Genomic DNA, 24243 nt, shown 5'->3' with positions numbered 1-24243 from the left:
AAGCTTGTACAACCACTCTGGAAATCAGTCTGGCGTTTTCTCAGAAAATTAGATATGGTACTACATGAGGATCTGGCAATACCTCTCCTGGGCATATATCCAGAAGATGTTCCAACCAGTAAGAAAGAAACATGCTCCATGCTCCACTATGTTCATAGCAGCCTTTTTTTTTTTTTTTTTTTTTTGGTTTTAAATACAGTACCATGTTCCTTTCTCTCTCTCTCTCTCTCTCTCTCTCTCTCGCTTTCTTTTTTAATTAGGTATTACCCTCCTTTACATATCCAATGCTATCCCAAAAGTCCCCCATTCCAACCCCCCCCATTCTCTACCCACCCACTCCCCCTTTTTGGCCCTGGCGTTCCCCTGTACTGGGGCATATAAAGTTTGCAAGTCCAAAGGGCCTCTCTTTACAGTGATGGCTGACTAGGCCATCTTTTGATACATATACAGCTAGAGACAAGCGCTCCAGGGTACTGGTTAGTTCATAATGTTGTTCCACCTATAGGGTTGCAGTTCCCTTTAGCAGCCTTATTTTTAATAGCCATAAGCTGGAAATAACCCAGATGCTCCTCAACAGAGGAATGGATTAAAAAAATGTGGTACATTTACACAATGGAGTACTACTCAGCTATTAAAAAGAATGAATTTATGAAATTCCTAGGCAAATGGTTGGACCTGGAGGGCATTATCCTGAGTGAGGTAACCCAATCACAAAAGAACTCAAATGATATGTACTCACTGATAAGTGCATATTAGCCTAGAAACTTAGAATACCCAAGATATAAGTTACAATTTGTAAAACACATGAAACTCAAGAAGAACGAAGACCAAAATGTGAACACTTTGCCCCTTCTTAGAATTGGAAACAAAACACCCATGGAAGGAGTTACAGAGACAAAGTTTGGAGCTGAGACAAAAGGATGGACCATCTAGAGACTGCCATATCCAGGGATCCATCCCATAATCAGCCTCCAAACGCTGACACCATTGCATACACTAGGAAGATTGTGCTGATAGGACCCTGATATAGCAGTCTCTATTGAGACTACGCAGGGGCCTAGCAAACACATAAGTGGATGCTCACAGTCAGCTATTGGATGGATCACAGGGCCCCCAATGGAGGAGCTAGAGAAAATACCCAAGGAGCTAAAGGGATCTGCAATCCTATAGGTGGAACAACATTATGAACTAACCAGTACCTCGGAGCTCTTGACTCTAGCTGCATATGTATCAAAAGATGGCCTAGTCTGCCATCACTGTAGAGACCCATTGGACTTGCAAACTTTATATGACCCAGTACAGGGGAATGCCAGGGCCAAAAAGTGGGAGTGGGTGGGTAGGGGGGTGGGGGGGAGGGTATGGGGGACTTTTGGGATAGCATAGGAAATGTAAATGAGGAAAATACCTAATTAAAAAAAAGATATCTCCCACATAAACAAACAAAAATATTTATCTTCAATAGATTGCTAATTCTCAAAGTTAAAAACTATGCCCAACCATAGAACAGTTAATTCTACATAACACTTATTCAGACACTAAATTATTTTTATACCATCTATGAATAGTCTTTTAATTTAATAATAATGGAAAATTTCAAGTACAATGATTTCATGACATTAACAAAGCAAATATGTCATTCATATAAATTTCATTCAACATTTATAACAAGCACAGGTACCTATCATTTCTCGATACTTTTTCTGTTAGTCACTCACAGTTAGCTGAAGGAATTTAAACTAGTTCATTCCATAGACTTAAACAAATGGATATGTAGCACCAAATCAGATAATTTTAATATAAAATTTATTATAGATTGTAGTTATAGATAAGAAATTAGGGGCAGTTTACATCTCTCAACCTTCATCAGAAAAGCTTCTATTTACAATAGATTGCCATTAACACAGAAAACCACTCATGGTAAGTATGCAAATAATAAGGGCCTGTGGAGGATTCTGTTCTAAATGGGACATCTAATATCATTCCCACTTCTGCCAACACTATGGGGTCATCCTGGAAGAGTGGGTGATAGGATTTTAAGAATCAGAAATAGTGGATATCTTCAGCAAAAATATCTGATGATCAGGCAGGACCCTTGCACACATGAACTCAGAGAATCATTTACTAAATTTCCAATATCTACACAAGATCAATCAAGCAAAATGCCAACATGAATGGGGAGGGGCTCAGCAAATACCACCCCTACCCAAGAGGCTATTGGCAATGTATGGATGCTAGGGAAAGAAGAGTCATTTTTCTTCAGAGATCCAGACTCTGAAATGCTACCCATGTTCCAACACATGGTCCTACATACATGGGCATACAGACAGAGTTAGTGAATTAAGCATTCTGTTTTGTTTTTGAACACATGAAGGTGGGAGGAAAAAAGTGTGGAGAGGGTGTGAAGAAATTGGGGGAGAGAATACTTCACCAAAAAACTTTATAATCATGTGTGAAGTGCTTAAGCAACAAAAAAGCAAAACTAAAAATAAAATAATTGATTGTTACATTATTCTAAAAATAAATCATAAAGAAAATCTACTTGGGCTAAATTGGTCCATACACTGGGCTTAGAGTGTAATTTCTTAAAGAATAACATACTTTAAAATCCGTCTCATCTTTAACTGGAATATTTTGCTTGGCCATCCCAAATGTTAAAATAGGCAATAATTTCTCAGGAAGTCTTATAATAACCATGATATTATAATTTCTGTCATGCATAAGTTTTATTGGGTTGCATAAATAAGCTTATCTTTTATAGGCTTCCATTGGATTTAATTCATAAAATTATTTAGGAAAATAAAGGCTGTGTTGAAATGAGCTTACCCGTAAGATGAATATAAGAATTATTCTACTTTAACTGCATTGGAATTAGTATGTAAATTAAAATCTCTTTATTCATTATTCAAAATTATCCTCTTCTTTCAAATGCATGAGAAAAGTCAGAGAGAAAAATTAGTTTTGGGGAGGAAGAAGTATAAAGAACAAGGAGTAGAAAAAGTAAAACATGAAAATAAAAGGCTTAGGAAATTGAGGAGATAATTTCATTGGATTTTATAAGATTATCATTAAACTATATATTGCTGTATCTTAAAATATATCCTTTTAATTCATAATATAAAGTCAAGATTTGCAATGAAAATGTCTTTTAGGTAACCAGCCATCCTAATTTTACTAAAACTTGAAAACATGGGAAATCCTCGTCCCTCGCAGATGAATTGGACATGTGACTTTTAAATTGGCCTTTTCTGAAATCTGGGTTCTCATGGGTTTTCCTCTAATGACATAGTTAGAGAGAAAAATGTACCTGAAACTGCTGTGAGCTTTGGACTGTAATGACATTTCTTTCCCACCGACTCTGGAGTATCTCTGTTTTCTGCCATAAATGCTCAATAGGATCCCCACACAGGGTTTGAAGGCCTGCTATCAATTTGCCATTCTGGTTACTGGAGAAGTTATAAAAGGTAATCTGTAAAAAATAATTGATACTCAATTAATTAAAATAAGGGAATTGCCAAGTGTGTCAAAATGTGTGTTGTGTATTCAAATACCTGACAAACTTGCTGATCATTAGTTGGTAGGAAAATTCTGCTTCTTAAGTTTGAGGAGATGGAATCGACCCTGGAGACCAGTGCAAGAAAATGGGCTGTGAGGAACAAAAATGATCAAATTAGACTCAAGCTGATCACTGGCACTTTATTGTAATCACCAAAGGTGATTATGGCTGTGTTTAAAAGATTAAAAGTTAAAATCCCCATTGGTGAATTGTTTATTTTTTTTTTACATTTTATAGTCAATTTAAAGAACTAATAATGATTATATACTTTATAATATTAATATGGGCAACAGTCCAAAATATATTGAGATCACATTTGACATAGGAAGTGAAAACTACATAAAGAACTTACACAATTCTGAGACTGCCTATTAAAATAAGCACCTCAGCAAGAAATCCAATGAGAACATTATTTTCTATATCTTTGTCATAAAAGGCTTGGATGACATGGTCCTTGCTTTTTCTAGAAACACAAGAAACAACACAGATCCATGATATTTTCTTGAAGGTTGTGGTATCAACATATATACCACTGTTTGGAAGCTTCTAAAAAAATACATACTTCTTGAGGCTGACAAAGCATCCCTGATGTGATTTACCAGAGCTATCATGGCTGATACAGAAGCCCCTGCTATCTGGTACTCTGTTTTGTACACTGCTGCATGTCAGATGAGTGAGGGAGAACAGCGGTGACAGTGATTATGATGACCTGTCTATCCAAGTCACTTACTGGTATTTCAAAGACAGACTGCAAGTCAAATCTAATTCTCACGTCATTGCATCAATCAATATTAATATTATGAAGCCTATCAACCTCATCTTTTCTGATATTTGGGCAGAACAAATGGCATTGATTAGCTTTCACTTAGAGTAATAAATGTTAAGAAAGTTACTAATTTATGAGCATAAGAAATGTAGTATAATGTTGGTTTTAAACAGAGTATTAGTTCTAGCAATGGAAATCAGTGATACACACACACACACACACACACACACACACACACACACACACACACACAAACACATGAGTACAGACACATAAAATTACTACCATTATGACCACCACCACAACAACAAATTAGCAAGAATCAACACACACTGCTCATTGATAACTCTCAGTATCAATGGGCTTAATTACTGAATAAAAACACCCAGACTAAAAGAATGGATGCAAAACCAGAATGTATTCTTCTGCCACATCCAAGAAGCACCTTAACCTCAGTGATAGACATTGCCTCATGGTAAAAGGTTGGAAAAAAGATATTCCAAGCAAATAGTCTTAAGAAGAAAGCTAATGTAGACATATCTTACAAAATAGACTTCAAGCCAAGACTAATCTGAAGAAATAGGAAAGGATATGACATAGTCATCAGATCAAAAATCCACCAGAATGACATTGAAATTCTTCACATCAATGCACCAAACACAAGGATAAAAAAATATCACAAGTTCATAAAAATACACTACTACACTTAAATCACATATTGACCGTCACACATTGATAGTGTGAGACTTCAGTACCTGACGCTAACCAGTTGACAGGTCATCCAGACAAAAACAAAAATCAGAAACCCTCCAGCTAACTGATGTGATAACCCAAGGGAACAAAACAGATATCTATAGAACATTGTACCCAAATACAAAAGAATATACCTTCATTTTAATACCAAAAGGAACTTTTTCCAAAGTTGATCATGGACTTACATACAAAGCAATTCTCACCAGATTAAAAAAATAATAATAAAGAAATAATATCATGCATTTTCTCTATCAAAGACAGGTACTACAGGATATCAACAACAGAAAACTTACAAACTCATGGAAACTGAACAACACACTACCAAATGAAAATGAGTGAAGACAAATATTAAGGAAAAAATTAAAGACTTTATAGAATTGAATAAAAATAAATACACAATATACCCAAATTTATGGAGCACAGTGAAGCAGATCTGAGAATCGTAAGTTCCAAGCAGCACTGAGTACCTACATAAAACAACAAACAAACAAAAAACACCTAAAAAATGGAGAAACAGCTCACCTAAAATCTCTAGAAAAAAAAAAAAAAAGAGGAAACCATACCCAAAAGGCATAGATGACAAGAAGTGATCAAATTCAGTGCTGAAATTACAAAACATAAACAACAATGACAAAAAATAAAATAAAATAATATCAATAAACCAGACTTGGTTCCATGAAGGATAAGCATCTTCACCCTTTCCTCATGTGTACTAGCTCAGCCTTGAGCTCTCCATTATACCAACAGGCTCAACTAAGAAAGAAACAACATAATTTATTTCTTCAAAAAATAAAGCAACTATGTTCAAACAGGAAAATAAGAGTTTCACCTAAAACTGAAAAAGTGACAAGGAGAAGTCATGGAAAAATCTAGACTAGATTTTTTTTTTATGGAGAATGGTACTTGAAGAAGACAAATACAGTGAATGTGAAAATGTCTTTACATTCTACAAGTTATCTAAATAAAGGTCTATAGTTTTCCTGGGGCAGGGAGCAGGTAAGAGTCTGTTCCTTGACAAAATCGATAGGATTGACAAGCCTTTAGTGAAATAAACTAAAAGGCTGAGAGAAGATACAAATTAACAAAATTAGAGATGAAAGGAGGTATTTAACAATAGACACCAAGGAAATCCAGAGAATCTAAGGACATACTTTAATAATCTGTACTCCACCAAATTGGAATAGTTTTAAAGTGGATGATTTTTTCAAAATATACTAGCCTCAAATATTAAAATAAGATCAGATAAACAATCTATACAGTCCAACAACCCCAAACAAAATAGAAGCAGTCATTAAAAGTCTACTAACCAAATAAGTACACAATCAGATGGTTTTAGTGCAGAAGTGTACCAGACTTTCAATGAAGAGTTAATGCTCACACTCCTCAAATTGTATTTTACAAAATTGAGAGGAAAATAATGCATCTCATTTGTTTTATGGGGCCACTATTACCCTGATACCCAAACTACCTAAAGATCAAATAAAAAAAATAAGAGAAGCCAATTTCCCATATGAAAACAGATGCAAAAATTCTCAGTAAACACTTGCAGATGGGATCCAAGAATACATTAAAAATATCATTCTTTATTATAAAATGGGCTTCATCCCATAAATTCAGGAATTAATTAACATAAATTGTTTTAAACATAATCCACCACATGAACAGGTTGAAAGACAAAAATCACATGATCATCATATTAGATGCATAAAAGGCCTTTGAGACATGAGACTGAAAAGCAAGCTATTTCACAGCAAGGGATACCATCACTGGAACAAAGATGCAACCTAAAGAAAGCAGTGCTTTTAGTAGATTCTGGAACTTCTAGTGACAGCTCTTTTTAGAGTGAATATGTAGTAAGGGACATAGACATCAATTTCTGGTGAGACTGCAAACTTGTGCAGCCTCTATGAACATCAGTGTTGTGATTTCTCAGAAAAACTGGAATGGATCTACCTCAAAATCCATCTTTATCACTCTTTGGTATATACTGAAAGAATGGCAGTCATTCAGCTATGTTTATTACTGTTCTATTCATAATAGACAAAAATGCAAGCAACCTAACTTTCTCTCCAAAGAAGGATGAACAAAAAAGAAATGCAGTGTGTCTACACAGTGAACTATTACTCAGCCATGAAAAGAAATAAAGCCATGAAATTCTCAGGTGAAGTTATGGAACTTGAACAAATCATTCTGAGTGTGATAACCCAGACCCAGAGAAATAAATATGGTGTGTGTTTGCTTATATATGGCTATTAGTTGAAAAGCTTATGATAAACAAGCTAGTATAATCTATAGAACCATAGAGGTTATATAACCAAGCTAGTATAATCTATAGAACCATGAAGGTTATTTATAGATTAAAAGACTAAGTGAGCAAATGGATCTCCCTAGGAAAGGGAATATGATAATCATGGGTGGATAGAGAATGAGGGAAACCTGGAACAGGATAATCAAATGTGGAAGGAATACAGGAAGACACAGCTAAAACCTAGAAACATTCGAGGGTCATATGAAAACATACTACAGTTGAAGTTTCCTAAATATATACAGATATAAGGCATTTTAAATGAAATGGTCAAATAATGAGGGAGACAGATCCTCAACTGGAAATCTCCTGGCACTGAATGATCTTTCCAGTACTAGGTATATATATATTTGTGTGTGTGTGTGTGTGTGTGTGTGTGTGTGTGACCTAATTGAGTTGTTAGCCAAGGCATTCCATGGGAACGCCCAAAACAACTCAGACAATTTCAAACACTATAGGTTTCTCTTCACAAACTGATGCCAGACACTATTCAGAAGATAACACCTGCACTACTAATTGAGAAGTACTACATGGAGAGGTCAAGCTGGTGCCTATGTAGAACCTTTGCCCCTGTGTTCTAACATCTTTCCTGTAAGAACGTACTCTCCATGCTACCAAAAGCGAAATATATATAACAACACTGATACAGACCCTTCAAACTTCAACGGTGTTCTGCCTGCAAGACATGCTACCACAATGGTGGCATAAAGTTTGTCGGGGTAACCCACCTATGTCTGATTTGACTTAAGGCCTATTTCACAAGATGGAACCTACATTTAACCCTACTTGGTGACAAGAACCGAAGACTATATAATCGAAGGACCAAGGGTAAAGCCAAAACCTCACTAGTCCTCATTAGATACGGCACACACCAGACCTTCAACTGTAGTCCAGAAGAGAAAATAAGAGAAAGAAACAGTAACATTGAGAAAATTAGTAACATTCAGGTGACCAGAAACACATACATGAATACATACATACATACACACATACATCTATCTTTATGTATTAGTATTGTGTATATGTGGATAAGCGCATTCATGCTATGCTACATATGTGGCAGGTGGCACAGATTGCCATTCAGTTCCTGCCTTTCATGTTAGGTTTGAATATTCAGCTCAGTTTTTCAGGTGTGCATGATACATGGTTTTATCCAGTGAGCCTTCTCACTGGTCCCACTGCCTAAATTCTTAAGTGTTTAGTGAAACAGAGTCATGCTCAGTCCCTCTGTGTTAGTTAGAACTATTTCCACAGTACAAAACAGACTAATTGAGATTCAGATAGTATAGTTCCAAAAACAGAACCCTTAAACAAAAAACAAGTAGATGCTTAGAACAGATGAATCATTCAATCAAAATCTCTTTGGGTAAAAACAATATAAATGCTACTAAATGATATCTGCTAAGCACATATATTTACAAGCAGATTTCACCTTTGTCCCGTTGTGAGTTTTTAAATGTACATTTGTATCCAAAAAATAGTTATTTGATAGAATTTATTACTTTTGTCTCATGAGCACAAATCTAAGGTTTCTTTTTGTGTTAGTAGATTGAAAGTTCACTGGGGAGAAGAAGTATTCTCTTTTCCACTATACCACTGGGCCCTAGAGCAGTATTAACATAATACAGATGCTCAATAAAGAGCTTTTGGAATAAAATTGAAACTAATAAATCAAAATTTATTTTTCCTGATTTCAGTATAAACAGCTATTCAAACCGTAAAGCTGCAAAAGCGTGATTTATATAGTGATCATGAAGGATTCCCCACATTCTGCAATGGACTCTTCATGATAAATAATCCAACTCACCATGCTTAGTCTTATAACATAATGTGTGTTTTCATACCCTGGAAGAAAAGCAGCATGAGACAGACAGGGAGGTACTGGGGACCACTAAAATCAAAGTCCAGAGAGAAACAAAATTATTAAACTAGGGAACAAATTTTGTAGTTAGTACTGTTGTTGTAGACATGTGTATTAGTAGTTGGCATAAAGGAGATAGGCTCTGTCAATGCTTAGGTTTACCTATAAGTATTTGATTGATCGGTAGCCTAACATTCTGTAAAAAAGCAAACATGATATAGCCACCAATCTGATGTCGGGCAGGCCCATTTGGGCTCCCAGGATATGAGCACACCAGAGACAAGAGGAACTCTGCTTAAGACTGAGGGCCCTGGGCAGTGGTTATCCTACGATAGACAACCTTCACAAGAGGCAACTCTGGCAGGGCAGGGGAGGAAGCAAGTCAAGGCAATCACTAGACTGGTGACATGGGGCCTGGACAGGGTGTTACACTGAAATGCCCACCAGTCTGGCACTACACAGATCTTGGGGTATAGAACATGCCCAAGATGACACCTGTCCTGTGCCAAAATAAAGGAGAGGGGCATAGCACTTCTGAGACCACTCCTGAGATGACTGAAGTTACTCATGGAATACTAAGATTGGTCAAGTGATAGAGAAATGGAGGATAAAAAGAAGTAGAAAAATGTGAGCAAAATGAAGAGATAGAATGGAGACTTTAGGGTAGTGAGTAATAACCTGATGTAAGAAAACAGTAATGTCCCCCAGGACCATGGTGGGGTCCTGTTGTGTACTATCACCAGGGGCCACATCTGGGTCTGTAGCTCTGAAGCATCAGGGGTCTGTTGCCAACAAATGCCAGGCAGAAGTATCTAGTCCAAGCTGTTGCCCAGGAGCATGTTGATATTTGAGGACTGTGTAGACCTGGCTTACCCCTCACCTGGGATCCAAGGAAGAGCTGTCTTTGGAAGCATGACAAAGACATGCTCTGAGCCAGCTACAATATTCAGGAGAGTAGGCCTTCATATTATGAGAGTTTCAGTTAAACTATACAAAGAATCAACCAAACCATGGCTGGTTCTTTGAGAAAATCAACAAAATAGATAAATTCTTAGGCAGACAAACCAGATGGCACAGAAGCAGTATCCAGATCATCAAAATCAGAAATGAAAAGGGTGATATAACAACAGAAACTGAAGACATCCAAAAAATCATCAGATCCTATTACAAAAGCCTATACTCAAACAAAGAAACAAACAAAAACCCTGGAAATTCTGGAGGAAATGGACAATTTTCTAGACAGATACAAGGTACCAAATTTAAATCAGGATCAGATAAATCATCTAAACAGTCCCATAGCCCTTAAAGAAATAGAAGCAATCATTAATAGTCTCCCAAACAAACAAAAAAAGCTCAGGAAGACATGGGTTTTAGTGCAGAGTTCTATCAGACTTTCAAAGAAGAACTAATAACAATACTCTTCAAACTATTCCAGAAAATAGAAACAGAAGGTACTCTACCCAATTCAATCTATGAAGCCACAATTACTCTGATACCTAAACCAAACAAAGAATCAACAAAGAAAGAGAACTTTAGAGCAATTTCCCTTATAAATATCAATGAAAAAATACTCAATACAATTCTCACAAACTGTATCCAAAAGCACATCAAGATGATCATCCATCATTGTCAAATAGGCTTCATGACAGGGATGCAGGGATGGTTCAATATATGTAAATCCATCAACATAACCCACTATATAAACAAACTAAAATTTAAAAAACACACATGATCATTTCTTTAGATGCAGAGAAAGCATTTGACAATATCCAAAACCCCTACATGATAAAAGTCTTAAAAAGATGAGAAATTCAAGGCCCATATCTAAACATAGTAAAAGCAATATACAACAATAGCCAACATCAAATTAAATGGAGAGAAACTTGAAGAAATACCACTAAAATCACAGACTAGACAGGCTGCCATCCTCTCCCTACCTATTCAAATAGTACTTGAAGTCCTACCCAGAGCAATTAGACAATAAAAGGAGATCAAAGGGATACTCATTGGAAAGGAAGAAGTCAAAAATACCTCTATTTGCAGATAATATGATAGTATATTAAGTGATCCCAAAAATTCCACCAGAAAACTTCTAAACCTGATAAACAACTTCAGCAAAGTGTCTGGATATAAAATTAACTAAAATATCAGAGGCCTTCCTCTACCCAAAGGATAAACAGGCTGAGAAAGAAATTAGAGAAACAACACCTTTCACAATAGTCACAAATAATATAAAATACCTTGGTGTGACTCTAACCAAGCAAGTTAAACATCCGTATGACAAGAATTTCAAGTCTCTGAAGAAAGAAATCAAAAAAGATCTCAAAAGATGGAAAGATCTCCCATGCTCATGCATTGGCAGGATTAATAGAGTAAAAACAGCCATCTTGCCAAAAAGTAATCTACAGATCCACTGCAATCTCCATCAAAATTCCAACTCGATTCCTAATAGAGTTAGAAAGATCAATTTGAAAATTCATCTGGAATAACAAATAAAACAAGATAGTGAAAACTATTATTAACAATAAAAGAACTTCTGGGAGAATTGCCCTCCCTGACCTCAAGCGATACTACAGAGCAATTGTGATAAGATAAAAAACAAACAAACAAAAACCTGCATGCTTTTGGTACAGTGACAGACAGATATAACAATGATAAAGAATTGAAGACCCAGAAATGAACCCACACACATATGATCTTTAATGAAAGAGCTAAAATCACTCAGAGGAAAAAAATGCATTTTCAACAAGTGGTGCTATTTCAACTGGCTGTTAGCATGTAGAAGAATGAAAATCAAGTCATTCTTATCTGCTGTACAAAGTTCAAGTCCAAGTGGATCAAGAACCTCCACATAAAACCAGATACACTGGAAAAAAAATAGAAAAGAAAGTAAGTGGGAAAGAGCCTTCAGCATATGGGCACAGGGCAAAATTTCCTGAACAGAACACCAATCTCTTGTGCTGTAAGATCAAGAATCAACAAATGGGACCTCATAAAATTGCAAAAATTCTGTAAGGCAAAGTACACTGTCAATATGACAAAACAGCAACCAACAGATAGGGAAAAGATCTTTAGCAACCCTACATCTGAAAGAGAGCTAATATGCAATATGTATAAAGAACTCAAGAAGTTAGACTCCAGAGAACAAATAACCCTATTAAGAAATGGGGTAGAGAGCTAAACAAAAAAATTTCAACTGAAGAATATCAAATGACTAAAAAGCACCAAAATAAATGTTCAACATACTTAATCATCAGAAAATGCAAATCAAAACAACCCTGTGATTCCATCTCATTCCAGTCAGAATGGCTAAGATCAAAAACACAGGTAACGGCAGATGCTAACAAGGATGTGGAGGAAGAGGAACACTCCTCCATTGCCGGTAGAATTGAAACCTGGTACAACCACTCTGGAAATCATTTTGGCAGTTGGTCTGAAAATTGGACATAGTTCTACCATTAGATCCAACAATACCACTCCTGGGAATATACCCAGAAAATGATCCAACATGTAATAAGGACACATGCTCCACTATGCTCATAGCAGTCTTATTTATAAAAGCTGGAAAGAATCCAGATATCCCTCAACAGAGGAATGGATAGAGAAAATGTGGTACATTTATACAATGGAGTACAACACAGGTATTAAAAACAATGACTTCATGAAATTCTTAGGCAAATGGATGGAACTATAAAATATTATCCTGAGTTACATAACCCAATCACAAAAGAACACACATGGTATGCACTCACTAATAAGTGGATATTAGCCTAGAAGCTCCTAATACCCAAGATACAATTTACACAAGACCTGAAACTCAAGAAGAAGGAAGACCAAAGTGTGGATACTTTGGACCTTCTTATAAGGGGGAACTTAATACCCATGGAAGGAGTTACAGAGACAATGCGTGGAGCTGAGACTGAAGGAATGACCATCCAGAAACTCCTCCACTAGGGATTCCTCCCTTATACAGTTACCAACCCAGATACTATTGTGGATGCCAACAAGTGCTTGCTGACAGGAGCCTGATATAGCTGTCCCCTGAGAAGCTCTGCCAATGCCCGACAAATACAGAGGTGGATGCTCTCAGACAACCATTGGACTGAGCACAGTGCCCCCAATGGATGAACAAGAGAAGGGACCCAAGGAGCTGAAGGGTTTTGTAACCCCCCAAAGGAACAACAATATCAACAAACCAGTACCTCCCAGAGCTCCCTGGGACTAAACTACCAACCAAAGAGTACACATGGAGAGACCCATGGCTCCAGCAGCATATGTAGCAGAGGATGACCTTGTTGTACATCAATGGGAGGAGAGGCCCTTTGTCCTGTGAAGGCTTGATGCCCCAGTATATGGGAATATCAGGACATGGAAGCAGAAGTGGGTGGCTTGGTGAACAGGGGGACGGGGGAAGGGATAGGAGGTTTTTGGAGGGAAAATGAGGAAAGGGGATAACATTTTAAATGTAAATAAAGAAAATATGTAATAATAATAATAACAATAAATGTTATCATCAGAAAATTGGAAAGGAATAGCAAATATTATAGCAAATATAAGAATTGTTTTAATATAATTTAAAAGGTAAGACTATCTTTTAGAGTTACCATGTGTATATAGATTATGGATGTAATACATGTTCTGTCGACAAAAATAAATGTGTTATTACTAAAGTGTTGTTTAATATTGAACCTGTTTCATAATCTATGGGTTTATCTCATGTAAGAACTTAGCATAGTATAAGGTATCTAAAATCATATAAAAGCATTCCCAAAGAAGAGAACCATTAACTGTGACATGAATAAAAATATTAGAATTATAAACTTATTTTGCTAGCCCATACATTTTATATTTATAGTAGATTATGTGTTTTTTAAAGATTTCTTTTTAAAATTTTATGTGTATATATGTTTATCTGGGTATGCACCCTTGTGCATTGCATTTGAAAAGCAGAATATGGCATCAGGTCCCTTGGGGTTAGAATAATAGGTGATTGTGAGCTGACAGAAGTGGGTTCAAGGACTGCAATTCAAGCCCTCTGGAAAAGCAACAAGCACTCTTAACTGCAGAGCCATCTCTCAAGGCCCTGGATTCTACCTCTAAAATGCCTCTATACATAATGCATTATATACTACTCAAATTCCTTAATCCATTGAAACTCTTTAGAACTTTTTATTTTTGAGATTACAAATAGAATTACACCAATTTCCCTTTTCGTTCCTCCCTCCAAATAGGCTGTATACCTCTCTTTTAAATTTATGACCTTTCTCCCATTAATTTTTGCTACATTTGTACGTGTATATACATATCTAAATATAACTTAGTCTGTATAATGTTACATGTATGTATGCTTTCAGGGATGATCACTTAGTATTGGGTGGTCAGTCGGTATGCTCTTCCTGGGGAAAGATCATTTATCCCACTAGCTGCATTACTAAGGTGCATTTAGTTCTTTGTGAGGAGTAGAGACCTTGTGGGCTTTTCCTGTCCACTTTGGAATGCCTATTGTTTTTGTACTTGTTCAGATTATGCATAGGCACTCATATTAGTGAGGCTTTATAGGTATAGGATCTGACATTTCTAGAACACATGGTCTCACAGCAAACTCCTTGATCCTTTGAATCTTAGAAAGAAAAAAGAGAGAAGAATATGCCTATTCTTTTTTAAAAGTCATATTGTCATTTCAAAGATGTATTTGAATTTCTGATTGTGATATTACTTTACCAAATATAATGTAGTATGCTTTTAAAAATAAATACTACACTTCCATCTCTGCTCCTGAACCTTATTGGATTTCAAATTCTGGCTGGAGTGATATTTTAATACACTAATAGATTTTTCAAGTTCAATTCTGAAAACTCAAGATACTGGATACATGATGAAAATCTTATTTTGAAGCACAGGCAAATTATTTCAAGAAAAAGTTAATCAAAAATGTCATTAATACTTATGAACCAAGGATTTCAAATGGAGTCAAGATTCTAAAAATATTTTTAATAAATATTTTTAAGGAGTTAATATCTAAAGTTAGGACAGTTACTAAAATTGCTGCTAGAGATTATTCACAGCTTAATATTAATTGTATTTATAAATGACTCACAAATACTATTAGGAGCATCGGTTCATTATGCCAAGGGATAATTAAACTCTTTCGCCTGGGTCTCTCTTAGTTATCATCATCTCATTTTAAGATGGAAAATGGTAAGCCTGTACAGCCAGTGACACACACTGTCAAATTTTATCTACTCTGACTCCCAACAACTTTTAAGTTAACTTATTTACTTTATATCCCAAACATAGCTTCCCCTTCCTCCTCACCTCCTACCACATCCCCCTCACCTATTATGCCACCATTCTCCTGTCCTCCCTTTCTCCTCATAAAAGGTCCAAAAGGGGGAGCAAGATTTCATCTTGCCTTGGCAAACCAAGTTCCAGTAGAACTAGGCTCATCTTCACCTATTGTAGCTAGACAAGGCAGCTTAGTTAGGGGAAAGTGGTCCAAAGGCTGGCAACATAGTTAAGTACAACTCCTGCTGATTTAAACAAACTCATATGATGTATTTGAAAGCATCATTTGGTGGTAAACTGTCCAATTTTATCTCTTCCATTAAACTATAAAAATATTAACACTGAGCTGGAGGAACACAAAAAGAAATAGTGGGTTTTTTTTTTTTTTCTGTTTTAAAGAGAGAGAAAACAGCAGAAGTTTATAGCTTTTTAGATTACCTAGCTCAAGATACAGAGTGAGTTAGTATGGGAGTAAATAATAAACTCTTTAGAGAAAGAGGAGCCACTGTGTGTGTGAATAAAGCTGGGAGGAACAAACACACACATGAAAGAGTCCCTGAGAACAATGAAGAGTAAGGTGAAAGCAACAACTAAATAACTTATAAGACACTGCAATAAATAGAATCTCAGCAGCCAAGTCAGTCACTATCAATGTCTGCCATGACTCAACCCACAATAACCTCATTGTATTGTAGGAGTAGTTGGTCCTATTTGTGAAACTGGTTCTTTGTTCCAATAAAGTTAGTTTATTTTTTCCTTCATAGTCAAAATATATAGAATTGTATCTTGCTAATAACATTAACATCGTTTAGAACTGGGAGTATCTGCTGTTTTTGAGTACCTATTTTTGATAAACTAACAAAAATGTGTCACTTAGCTCTTAATCTATCCTACCCTTAAGTTAATTCTGTGAACTTGGTATCATCATTTCTGCTCTTAAAGTTCAGAGAACTAGGACACAACAATAAAATGTCCTTTATAACCCACAAGACTAATATTTATATTTATGTAAACCTTAAGAATTTACTTAGCTTAAATGATCTCCATGGTAATATCCATATCTGGATATGTCATTGTATTTATTAAGAAAAATATCACCTATTTCTTTTTAAAGGAAAGTTTTATTTACACAAGCTAATGTGTTAACTTTTTTCATGTTATGTGGAAACAAAAAAGTTAAAACCATGTATGGAATTCCATTATGCCAATTCTAAATTAAGGTAATCACTCAATTACTTAATGTAAGTTAAACACACAATATTGAATGAATGAAGTTCTTTAAGTAATGAATAAATGGAAATCCAACCCAAATGTTAGCAAAATAGACATGGTATGGTGCCAGGAATTTAGGCATGAATTTTTTTGTGCTACATTTATAATCAGAAGTATTTTAGAGGATGAAATAATACATATATTTCATGTAAAGATATCAATAAAGATGCTCTGTCTCTGACCAATTACACAGGATAAAATAAGGGTTAAACCAATATAAAAATAAAAGTTAAAAGGAAACTAATATGTTCAAGAATATAAATTTATCTGTTTATTATAGAAATTAGTATGAGTGTTCCAGAAAAACTGCTATATTTATGTAGGTATGCTATACTAGTCGGGGATACACTCACAGGAAAAGATTCCTAAATATCTGCTTACTGAGGCAAGATGAACCATAGGTAGGCTTTGAAATGAGCTTGAGCACCCAGAAATTGGTGCATTAATTTTAAAATGTGGTATATATGTAGAGTAGCCTTTTATTTATTTAGCTGTAAAGTAGAAAATCATCCCCTTATTCAGGAACATGGTAGGACTGGAGATACCATGTGAAGTGAAATAAACATGGATTAGTTGACATAAAGATGGTGTAGACCACGAAATGTATTGTGAAATATATTGCATAACTGAAAAAGAGGTTCATAGCAGTTACCAGATATGTTTCCATTGTGGTCCCAAAATGGAGGTGAATTACTAATTATCCCACTTCTTCTTGTCCAACCAGGTTGCAGGGTCTGGTCCTCTGTCATGCTACAGAGCCTGTCCTCAAAGTTGCATCTCCCATAACTCCAGCCTAAGGAACAATAGAGGAAATTACTTCGCACATCTTCCTTTCTCCTCGAGTTAAAGAATACAGCAGATTCAGAATAAGAAAGGGTAACAAAAGAAAAGGACTATGTTTCACTGTTCTAACTCTACTAATGCAAATCTTTTTGCACATAACATTCTAATAAATGACCAATACACAAAACCCTGTGCTCTCAAAGGGAAACAATATCTCACTGAGCCAGGGAACTTGGAATATTCTGTGAATTTGAGTTCCAATTAGCTGAGTGACTTGATCAAACCCTTCAACCACAGGAAGTTTCATGTTTACTCATAAGAGAAGAATATCAACAGCCCTTCACATCTTGTAGACAGAGAACATTTTGGGTCAAAAGTTTTGTGGGTGGGTTTCTGTTTTTATCCTTCCACTGGGAGTCCTGCCTGGTATAGGAAGTGGCCACTTCAGAATCCATATCTCCCACTGCTAGGAGTCTCAGCTAGAGTCACCCCGAAGACTCTCTGGGGCCTCCCCCATCCCAAGTCTCTGGCATGTCCTAGAGGTTTCCCCCACCTGCAGCTCTCCCATCTCTCTTCCCTACTTTTCCTATACATGATTTCTACCCTCCCATCTCATCCCATCCCTTCTCCCACTCAGTTCCTTCCTTACATCGACCTCTGGTATCTACTTTGTTCCCACCTTTGAGAAAGATTCAACCATCCTCCCTAGGGTCCTTCTTGTTGTTTGGATGTTTTGTGTAGGGAGGTTGATTAGTAAGGTGTAACAAACCAGAGAGGTGCTTCCCCTTTTCAAAAGAGAAGGGCAAGGTGGAATGGGGAGAAACAAGGACAGTTAAGGGAGAAGAGAAAGGGCTGGTATTGGGTTATAAAGTGAAAAATCAAATGAGTTAATTAAAAAAAATAAATCCACAATACCTTAAAAAAAAATCAACAGCTTACCTTGTCTCCCTCAAAGAACTCCTGTGCCGCTCTAGTAACATTATACACACAATGATATTTTACAACTCGGGGTACTATGAAACATAAGGGTTAGTATGACATTTCCATCTTCATTTGAGTACTGATTTGCCTGCCACCTGGTGACAACAGAATTTCAGGTTTCAAAAGAGCAATTATAAAATCTTCCATGACTGAAAATTGTCTGTCTGTGGTATGTATCTTTGGAACTAAGTATATAGCTTCTTGATTGAATCCCAGCATTGGGATAAACATTCCTGCTTTTGTCATGGTAGTTGCAGTTCTGGGCCCCTTCCCATTCACATACAATTGGTTGAAGAAACTTGGGAGAAACATAAGGATGTGAAGATGTGTGTGTGTGTCTCTGTCTCTGTCTCTGTGTGTGTGTGTGTGTGTGTGTGTTTCCTAAAAATGCATAGGCCACTATTGTTTATTTTACTAAGCAATGTCAGGAAACATCGTGTCATAAGAGTTAAAGTTCTCAAATGCAAATAGCCCCTTCCCTGGTTGTAAGCTTCACAGTGACACCTATCCTTAAACTAGTACCTTCAAACAGCCTTAGCTGGGTTACAGGCCTTTACAACACCAGAGACCGCTCTTTGCAGAGCATCATTCTTCTCTTGTTGCACTAGCCACAATGTGAGTACATATGCTTGTGGATTTTCAGATAATGTCTAATAACTCAGTGACAAAAAAAATCCCATAATTTTCACTTAGTCACTTTTAGATGAAAGTATGATTTACTCATAGCCATTCTATTGATATCTTTATGAGAATGAAAATGTAATGTTGAAGCATCTCCTGTACCAATGCTGTCTTTTATTAGCTTTAATACTAGCTGCCTTATTTTGGGAGAGTTGGCTAAAGAGCAGTGTTCTGTTCCACTAGCAAGAATCTTCAGTGTTTAATACTAATCATTCCTCCCACAAGAGTTTATATCCTCAGCAGCCTCAGGAAACTGTTTTTTTTTTTTTTTCCATTTTAAAGAAGAGGAATCTGAGGTGATGACTTCTCACATATTAAGTGACTGTGATAAGTAAGGATAGATTAAGTGATGGGTCAAGACTGCAATGCTGTCTTGTTCCTCTCAGTTACTAAAGCCCTACTCTGAGGTCTAATTAGTGTACTTCCCATCCCATTTTTATTAGAATAAAAGATAACTAACTCTAGCCAACCTAAGGGAACCAACCTTTTATAGACAGTTGACACTATTCTAGCCCTAAGTAAAATATGTATTAGTCTATGAGTTGTGAAAAGTTAAACTAATGAGTTCATAAGCCTTTTGAAATATTTAGGTTGTCTGGCTGTACAAACCCTGAACTAAATTATGCCATCCTTTGTATAAATGTACAGAGGAAGACTGAGGGCTAATTGAAGTAGCCCCATTATGTATGCACAACAGACTACAATATATTGGTTAAGTATATTCACAGAACTATGAAATCACCTAAAAGTACACTTCTCAAAACATATCCTTGTCATTAAGCCAGATAAAATTGTGTGCTATCTACTCAACTCAGTGCATTTGCATAAATCTGTATTCATTTTTCAAATTTTATTTTGGTTTCTTACAATTTTTTACAAAGATCCATAATTAAAAACTTCTTTACTCTCCATATTTCAGCAATCATGTGTATAAATGTGCACACATTCTCAGAGTGCTGACAAACATCAGTTAATACCAAGAGATTACCTTCAATACAATTGCTGAGTTAATGTTCTATTTGCAAAATTCTTTGTTCTTTTTCATACAGAGGTAATGATGATTTCTGGGAATGTTAAAACTAGAGAAAAATAGCTAAATAAAATATCTTTTCCCTCTGAATACTCTCAACGGGGATTCTTTTGTTATAAAATGAATCTAATCAGCACGTATTTTCAACTAATTTTGTTTGAAAAAGCAATCATGAGCTACTGGATTATTCAAAGGTTTCGAAATTTTCATAAGTATTCATTTTCCCACCAGTATAGAATTGCACATTTTAAACCACTTTTTGTAAATTTCATAAAATTGTGGCTGGTTTGTTTTCTAATTCAATATGTGACTTGGCATTCAAGCCTAAATGTATTTTGTATAATAAAAGCTGCCACTATGTAGCCTGCTGCTAATATAGCTACATTGTATGGATTTAATCACATTTTGACAATGTAATGAACAGTTAAGTACGTGAGCATTTGGTAGAATTATTGTGTGTTCTTTTCAACTTATGAAATGCATCTTTTTGCTTTTACTTTTTTGACCCCAAAGGCTAGACCTAAACTAGTAAAAGAAGGGAAAACATTTCTATATTGTGTGGTGAAAGGTTTCTCAGAAAACCTAATTATCTTTGGAACCAGCATCTATGATACCATATCTGACCATTAATTTCTGAAGATCTCTCATAGAGTGAATCTTTTACAACATAATAAAAATATATCAAATTATCAAAGCTGGCTTCAGTCACATTTCTCAGAAAATGGGAAGCAAACAAGTTCGTAATTGTGATCAACATGAGGGGAGTCAGAAAACTTAGAACTCTATTTAGTTTCACGAAAGGATAGATTTGGGTAATCATTAAAATCTAATGTCCTTGGTCGAGGTACAATGGAAGAAAGAGGGAGATAAGATAGAAACATCAAAACCAAATCACACCTCAGAGTTTTCCTAGACTCAAGTCGGCAAAGCTCAGTTCTCCCTTTCTAAAACTTCTAGGAAACACAATCATAATCTTCAATTAGTTTGTATTGTGGAAAATGTGGATTACATAAAAATTTATCATTTTAAGTATATGAGCATGTGGTGTTTATTTTTTACCTTGTTATTGAATTAACTTTGCCATACATTCTAGAATGCTTCTTATATCACTACACTGAGATTTTAGACTCATCAACCTACCAGTCCCCACACCCATTTCTTAACACCTCAATTTCCTGGAAGTTCTCAGTCTACTTTCTTTTTCAATGAATTTGACTACTTGGAATATATGGAATCATATATCATTTGTTCTATAACTGGTTTGCTTCATGTAGTATAATGTCCTCAAAATTGGCATAAGTAATAATGTGTAAGAGTATCCTTTTTCCAGAGACTAAATATCATTGTCAAAAGACACACACACACACACACACACATACACACACACACACACACAGAGAGAGAGAGAGAGAGAGACATATCTAACATCATATTTAAACAATCAACTGTCTAATGATACTGAGTAGATTTCATCTTTGGACTATGGTGAATAACTCTGCCATCAACTTGAGAAAACAAATATATAGTTTAATTTTCAATTATTGTTTCTCTTGACTATATACCCAAAAGTGAAATTCTTGAAACATGTGTCAATTCTAATTCTGTATTTTTGAAAAATTTACATCTATTTTCAATGTGTCTGTAAGATTTTGCATCCCTATAATCAAAGAATATGTTCTAGCCTCTCCAAATTATTACCAATATTTATTTTCTAGAATATTTTCCTTGTTTTTATAACAGCTTCCCCAATGAATGTGACCTAAAATCTCCATCTCAGTGTGGTTTTGAAGTGTATTTATTTAGTCACCAGCAACCTTGAGGTCAATTTTATTTGCTTGCTCGACACTTGTATATCGTCTGTGGAGAAACATTTATTCAACTTCTTCACTAATTATTTTAAACATGAAGTTGTCAAATTATTTTTGTTTGGTATTGATGTTTGATATTTTGCTGTTAACTTGGAGTTCCATTTATATCCTTGATACAAATCCTTCATCAGATGTATGATTTGGAAAATTTTCTCCTATTTTAAGGATTGCCTTCTCAACCTGTTGTTAGTGTCTTTTGACTATTAAATGTCTTTTTTTTTCCTAACATCATTCTCTCTGGGACATGCACACTCTCAGTTCAGACGTATGAGCTCTGGTGATATTTTAAGTGTTTAGTAATTGTTCATGGCCTAGGGTAGGATTAACCATGTCTTTTATTTTAGCAAAGTTCAATCTATCCTTTTTTGAACATCCCTTTCACTTTTCATGTTACACTAAAGATATCTCATTCAACAAAAAGAAGCCTCATGTCTGTTTTCTAAGAAGCACTCTTAAAGAAATAAAATGCCCCACATTTCTTGCCTAATACAGATAATATTTTAATTTTTATAATTTATTTCAAATATTGTAGAAGCTGTTAACAGGATAGACATCATGTAGGTATGATGAATTATTTTAATATTTTAAAATACTCTCACAAGGCTATTGGTCCCACCAAATTTGCTATTTTTCATTATATGGCTTCTTCTGATGAGATTATGTTATTCCACTGAAGGAAAGAAACTACAATACTGAGTAGGTTTATGTAGTCTCCCCTCCCCCAGCCTGAAACCTGCTTGCTCAGGGGTGGAGCTTCCTGCTCATTCATTCTGCCACGCCCACTGCTGGAACCTGCGGAGCCACACACGTGCACCTTTCTACTGGACCAGAGATTATTCGGCGGGAATCGGGTCCCCTCCCCCTTCCTTCATAACTAGTGTCGCAACAATAAAATTTGAGCCTTGATCAGAGTAACTGTCTTGGCTACATTCTTTTCTCTCGCCACCTAGCCCCTCTTCTCTTCCAGGTTTCCAAAATGCCTTTCCAGGCTAGAACCCAGGTTGTGGTCTGCTGGCCGGACACAACAGGTTTATTTCCTCTCAGAAAGACTTTTCTTGTACTGCCAGCGTTCAAATGTGCTGGGAATAGTTTTTGTTCCAGTGTTCTTGCAGGCCAGAAGCACAAACAATTTTAGACAAATCATACTCAGATACAAAATGCTAATCCACATTTCATATGATTCATCCATGTCTTTCATATTTCTATTGCCTGTTATGGACAAAACAATTTGCAGCTATGAAACAATTCTAGCTATCAAAATATATTTAAGAGACTGACATATCCTACAAATTGACGGATCAACATGTAGTCATTCAACAGTTGCCCAGAAGGGAAAGTCCTTGAGAGTGCTACTTGAAATAAGGAGAATTTTGTGAAGATTGTTTTTGAAATAAGAAACAGGTCCTCATAGACACATTTACAAAAAAGAAAATAATTCATTCCAAGTTTAAGTGCACTCTAAGGTTGATTTTTGGAAACAAGATTCCAATTCAACTCTTACAAGAAAAAGGGAGTTTGGAAGAAAGAGATGAACTACCACGGAAATAGTAAAAGTTCATGTTGAAATATTTATTTAGCTACAACAAAGGGCACAAATTAAATAGATATTCATATGTTTGTCATTAATTGAAATCTGTAGTGGTTTGAATGAGACTGATCTCTTTAGCGCACATGTTTGAATGCTTGATTCTATTTGTCAGAACTGTTTTGGAAAGGATTTTGTGAGAGGAGGTAAATCACCAAGGTTTCAAGAGTGAATGCAAGTCCCAGTCTCTGGCCCTTCTTCTCCCAGTCCCCCTCCAAGTTGCACATAGGATGTGAGTTCCTAGCTACTGCTCCAGCACATACTTTTATGCCTGTAACTGTGCTCTCAACTAATGTTCATGGAATCACCCTATGGAACTGTAAGCAAGCCCCCAGTTAAATGTCTTCTTTTGTAAGTTGCCCTGATTATGAATGGCGTCTTTTCACAGCAAATATGGTTGATGACTTTTCACATAAAATAGTATCTGAGACAAAATTTGGTGCCAGTATTACAGTATTGTGACAGGCCTAGCCATGTTACTTTATAGTGTGTGTAAATATTTTTGTGTTTTGCTGTACAA

The 24243-nt window shown here is 35.8% G+C and overlaps 1 protein-coding gene and 1 pseudogene across 1 annotated transcript in view; one reads left to right on the top strand and one right to left on the bottom strand.

The window, feature by feature from the left end:
- Malrd1 (MAM and LDL receptor class A domain containing 1) overlaps nt 1–24243 on the bottom strand; it is a 729079-nt gene that overhangs the window by 686698 nt on the left and 18138 nt on the right. Inside the window, exons 2-4 of the mRNA NM_001310455.1 lie at nt 17448–17588; nt 3549–3643; nt 3305–3466 (exon numbers count right to left, since the gene is read on the bottom strand). Coding sequence (NP_001297384.1) covers nt 3305–3466; nt 3549–3643; nt 17448–17588 — 398 coding nt within the window. The remainder of the gene's footprint in view (nt 1–3304; nt 3467–3548; nt 3644–17447; nt 17589–24243) is intronic.
- Nucleotides 9316–9434, top strand: Gm51433 (annotated as a pseudogene).

Source organism: Mus musculus, chromosome 2 (assembly GCF_000001635.26).
Source record: "Mus musculus strain C57BL/6J chromosome 2, GRCm38.p6 C57BL/6J".
In the NCBI taxonomy this organism is placed as follows: Eukaryota; Metazoa; Chordata; class Mammalia; order Rodentia; family Muridae; genus Mus; species Mus musculus.
The sequence above is the reverse complement of the archived record's forward strand: the minus strand, read 5'-3'. Positions and strand labels throughout refer to the sequence as shown.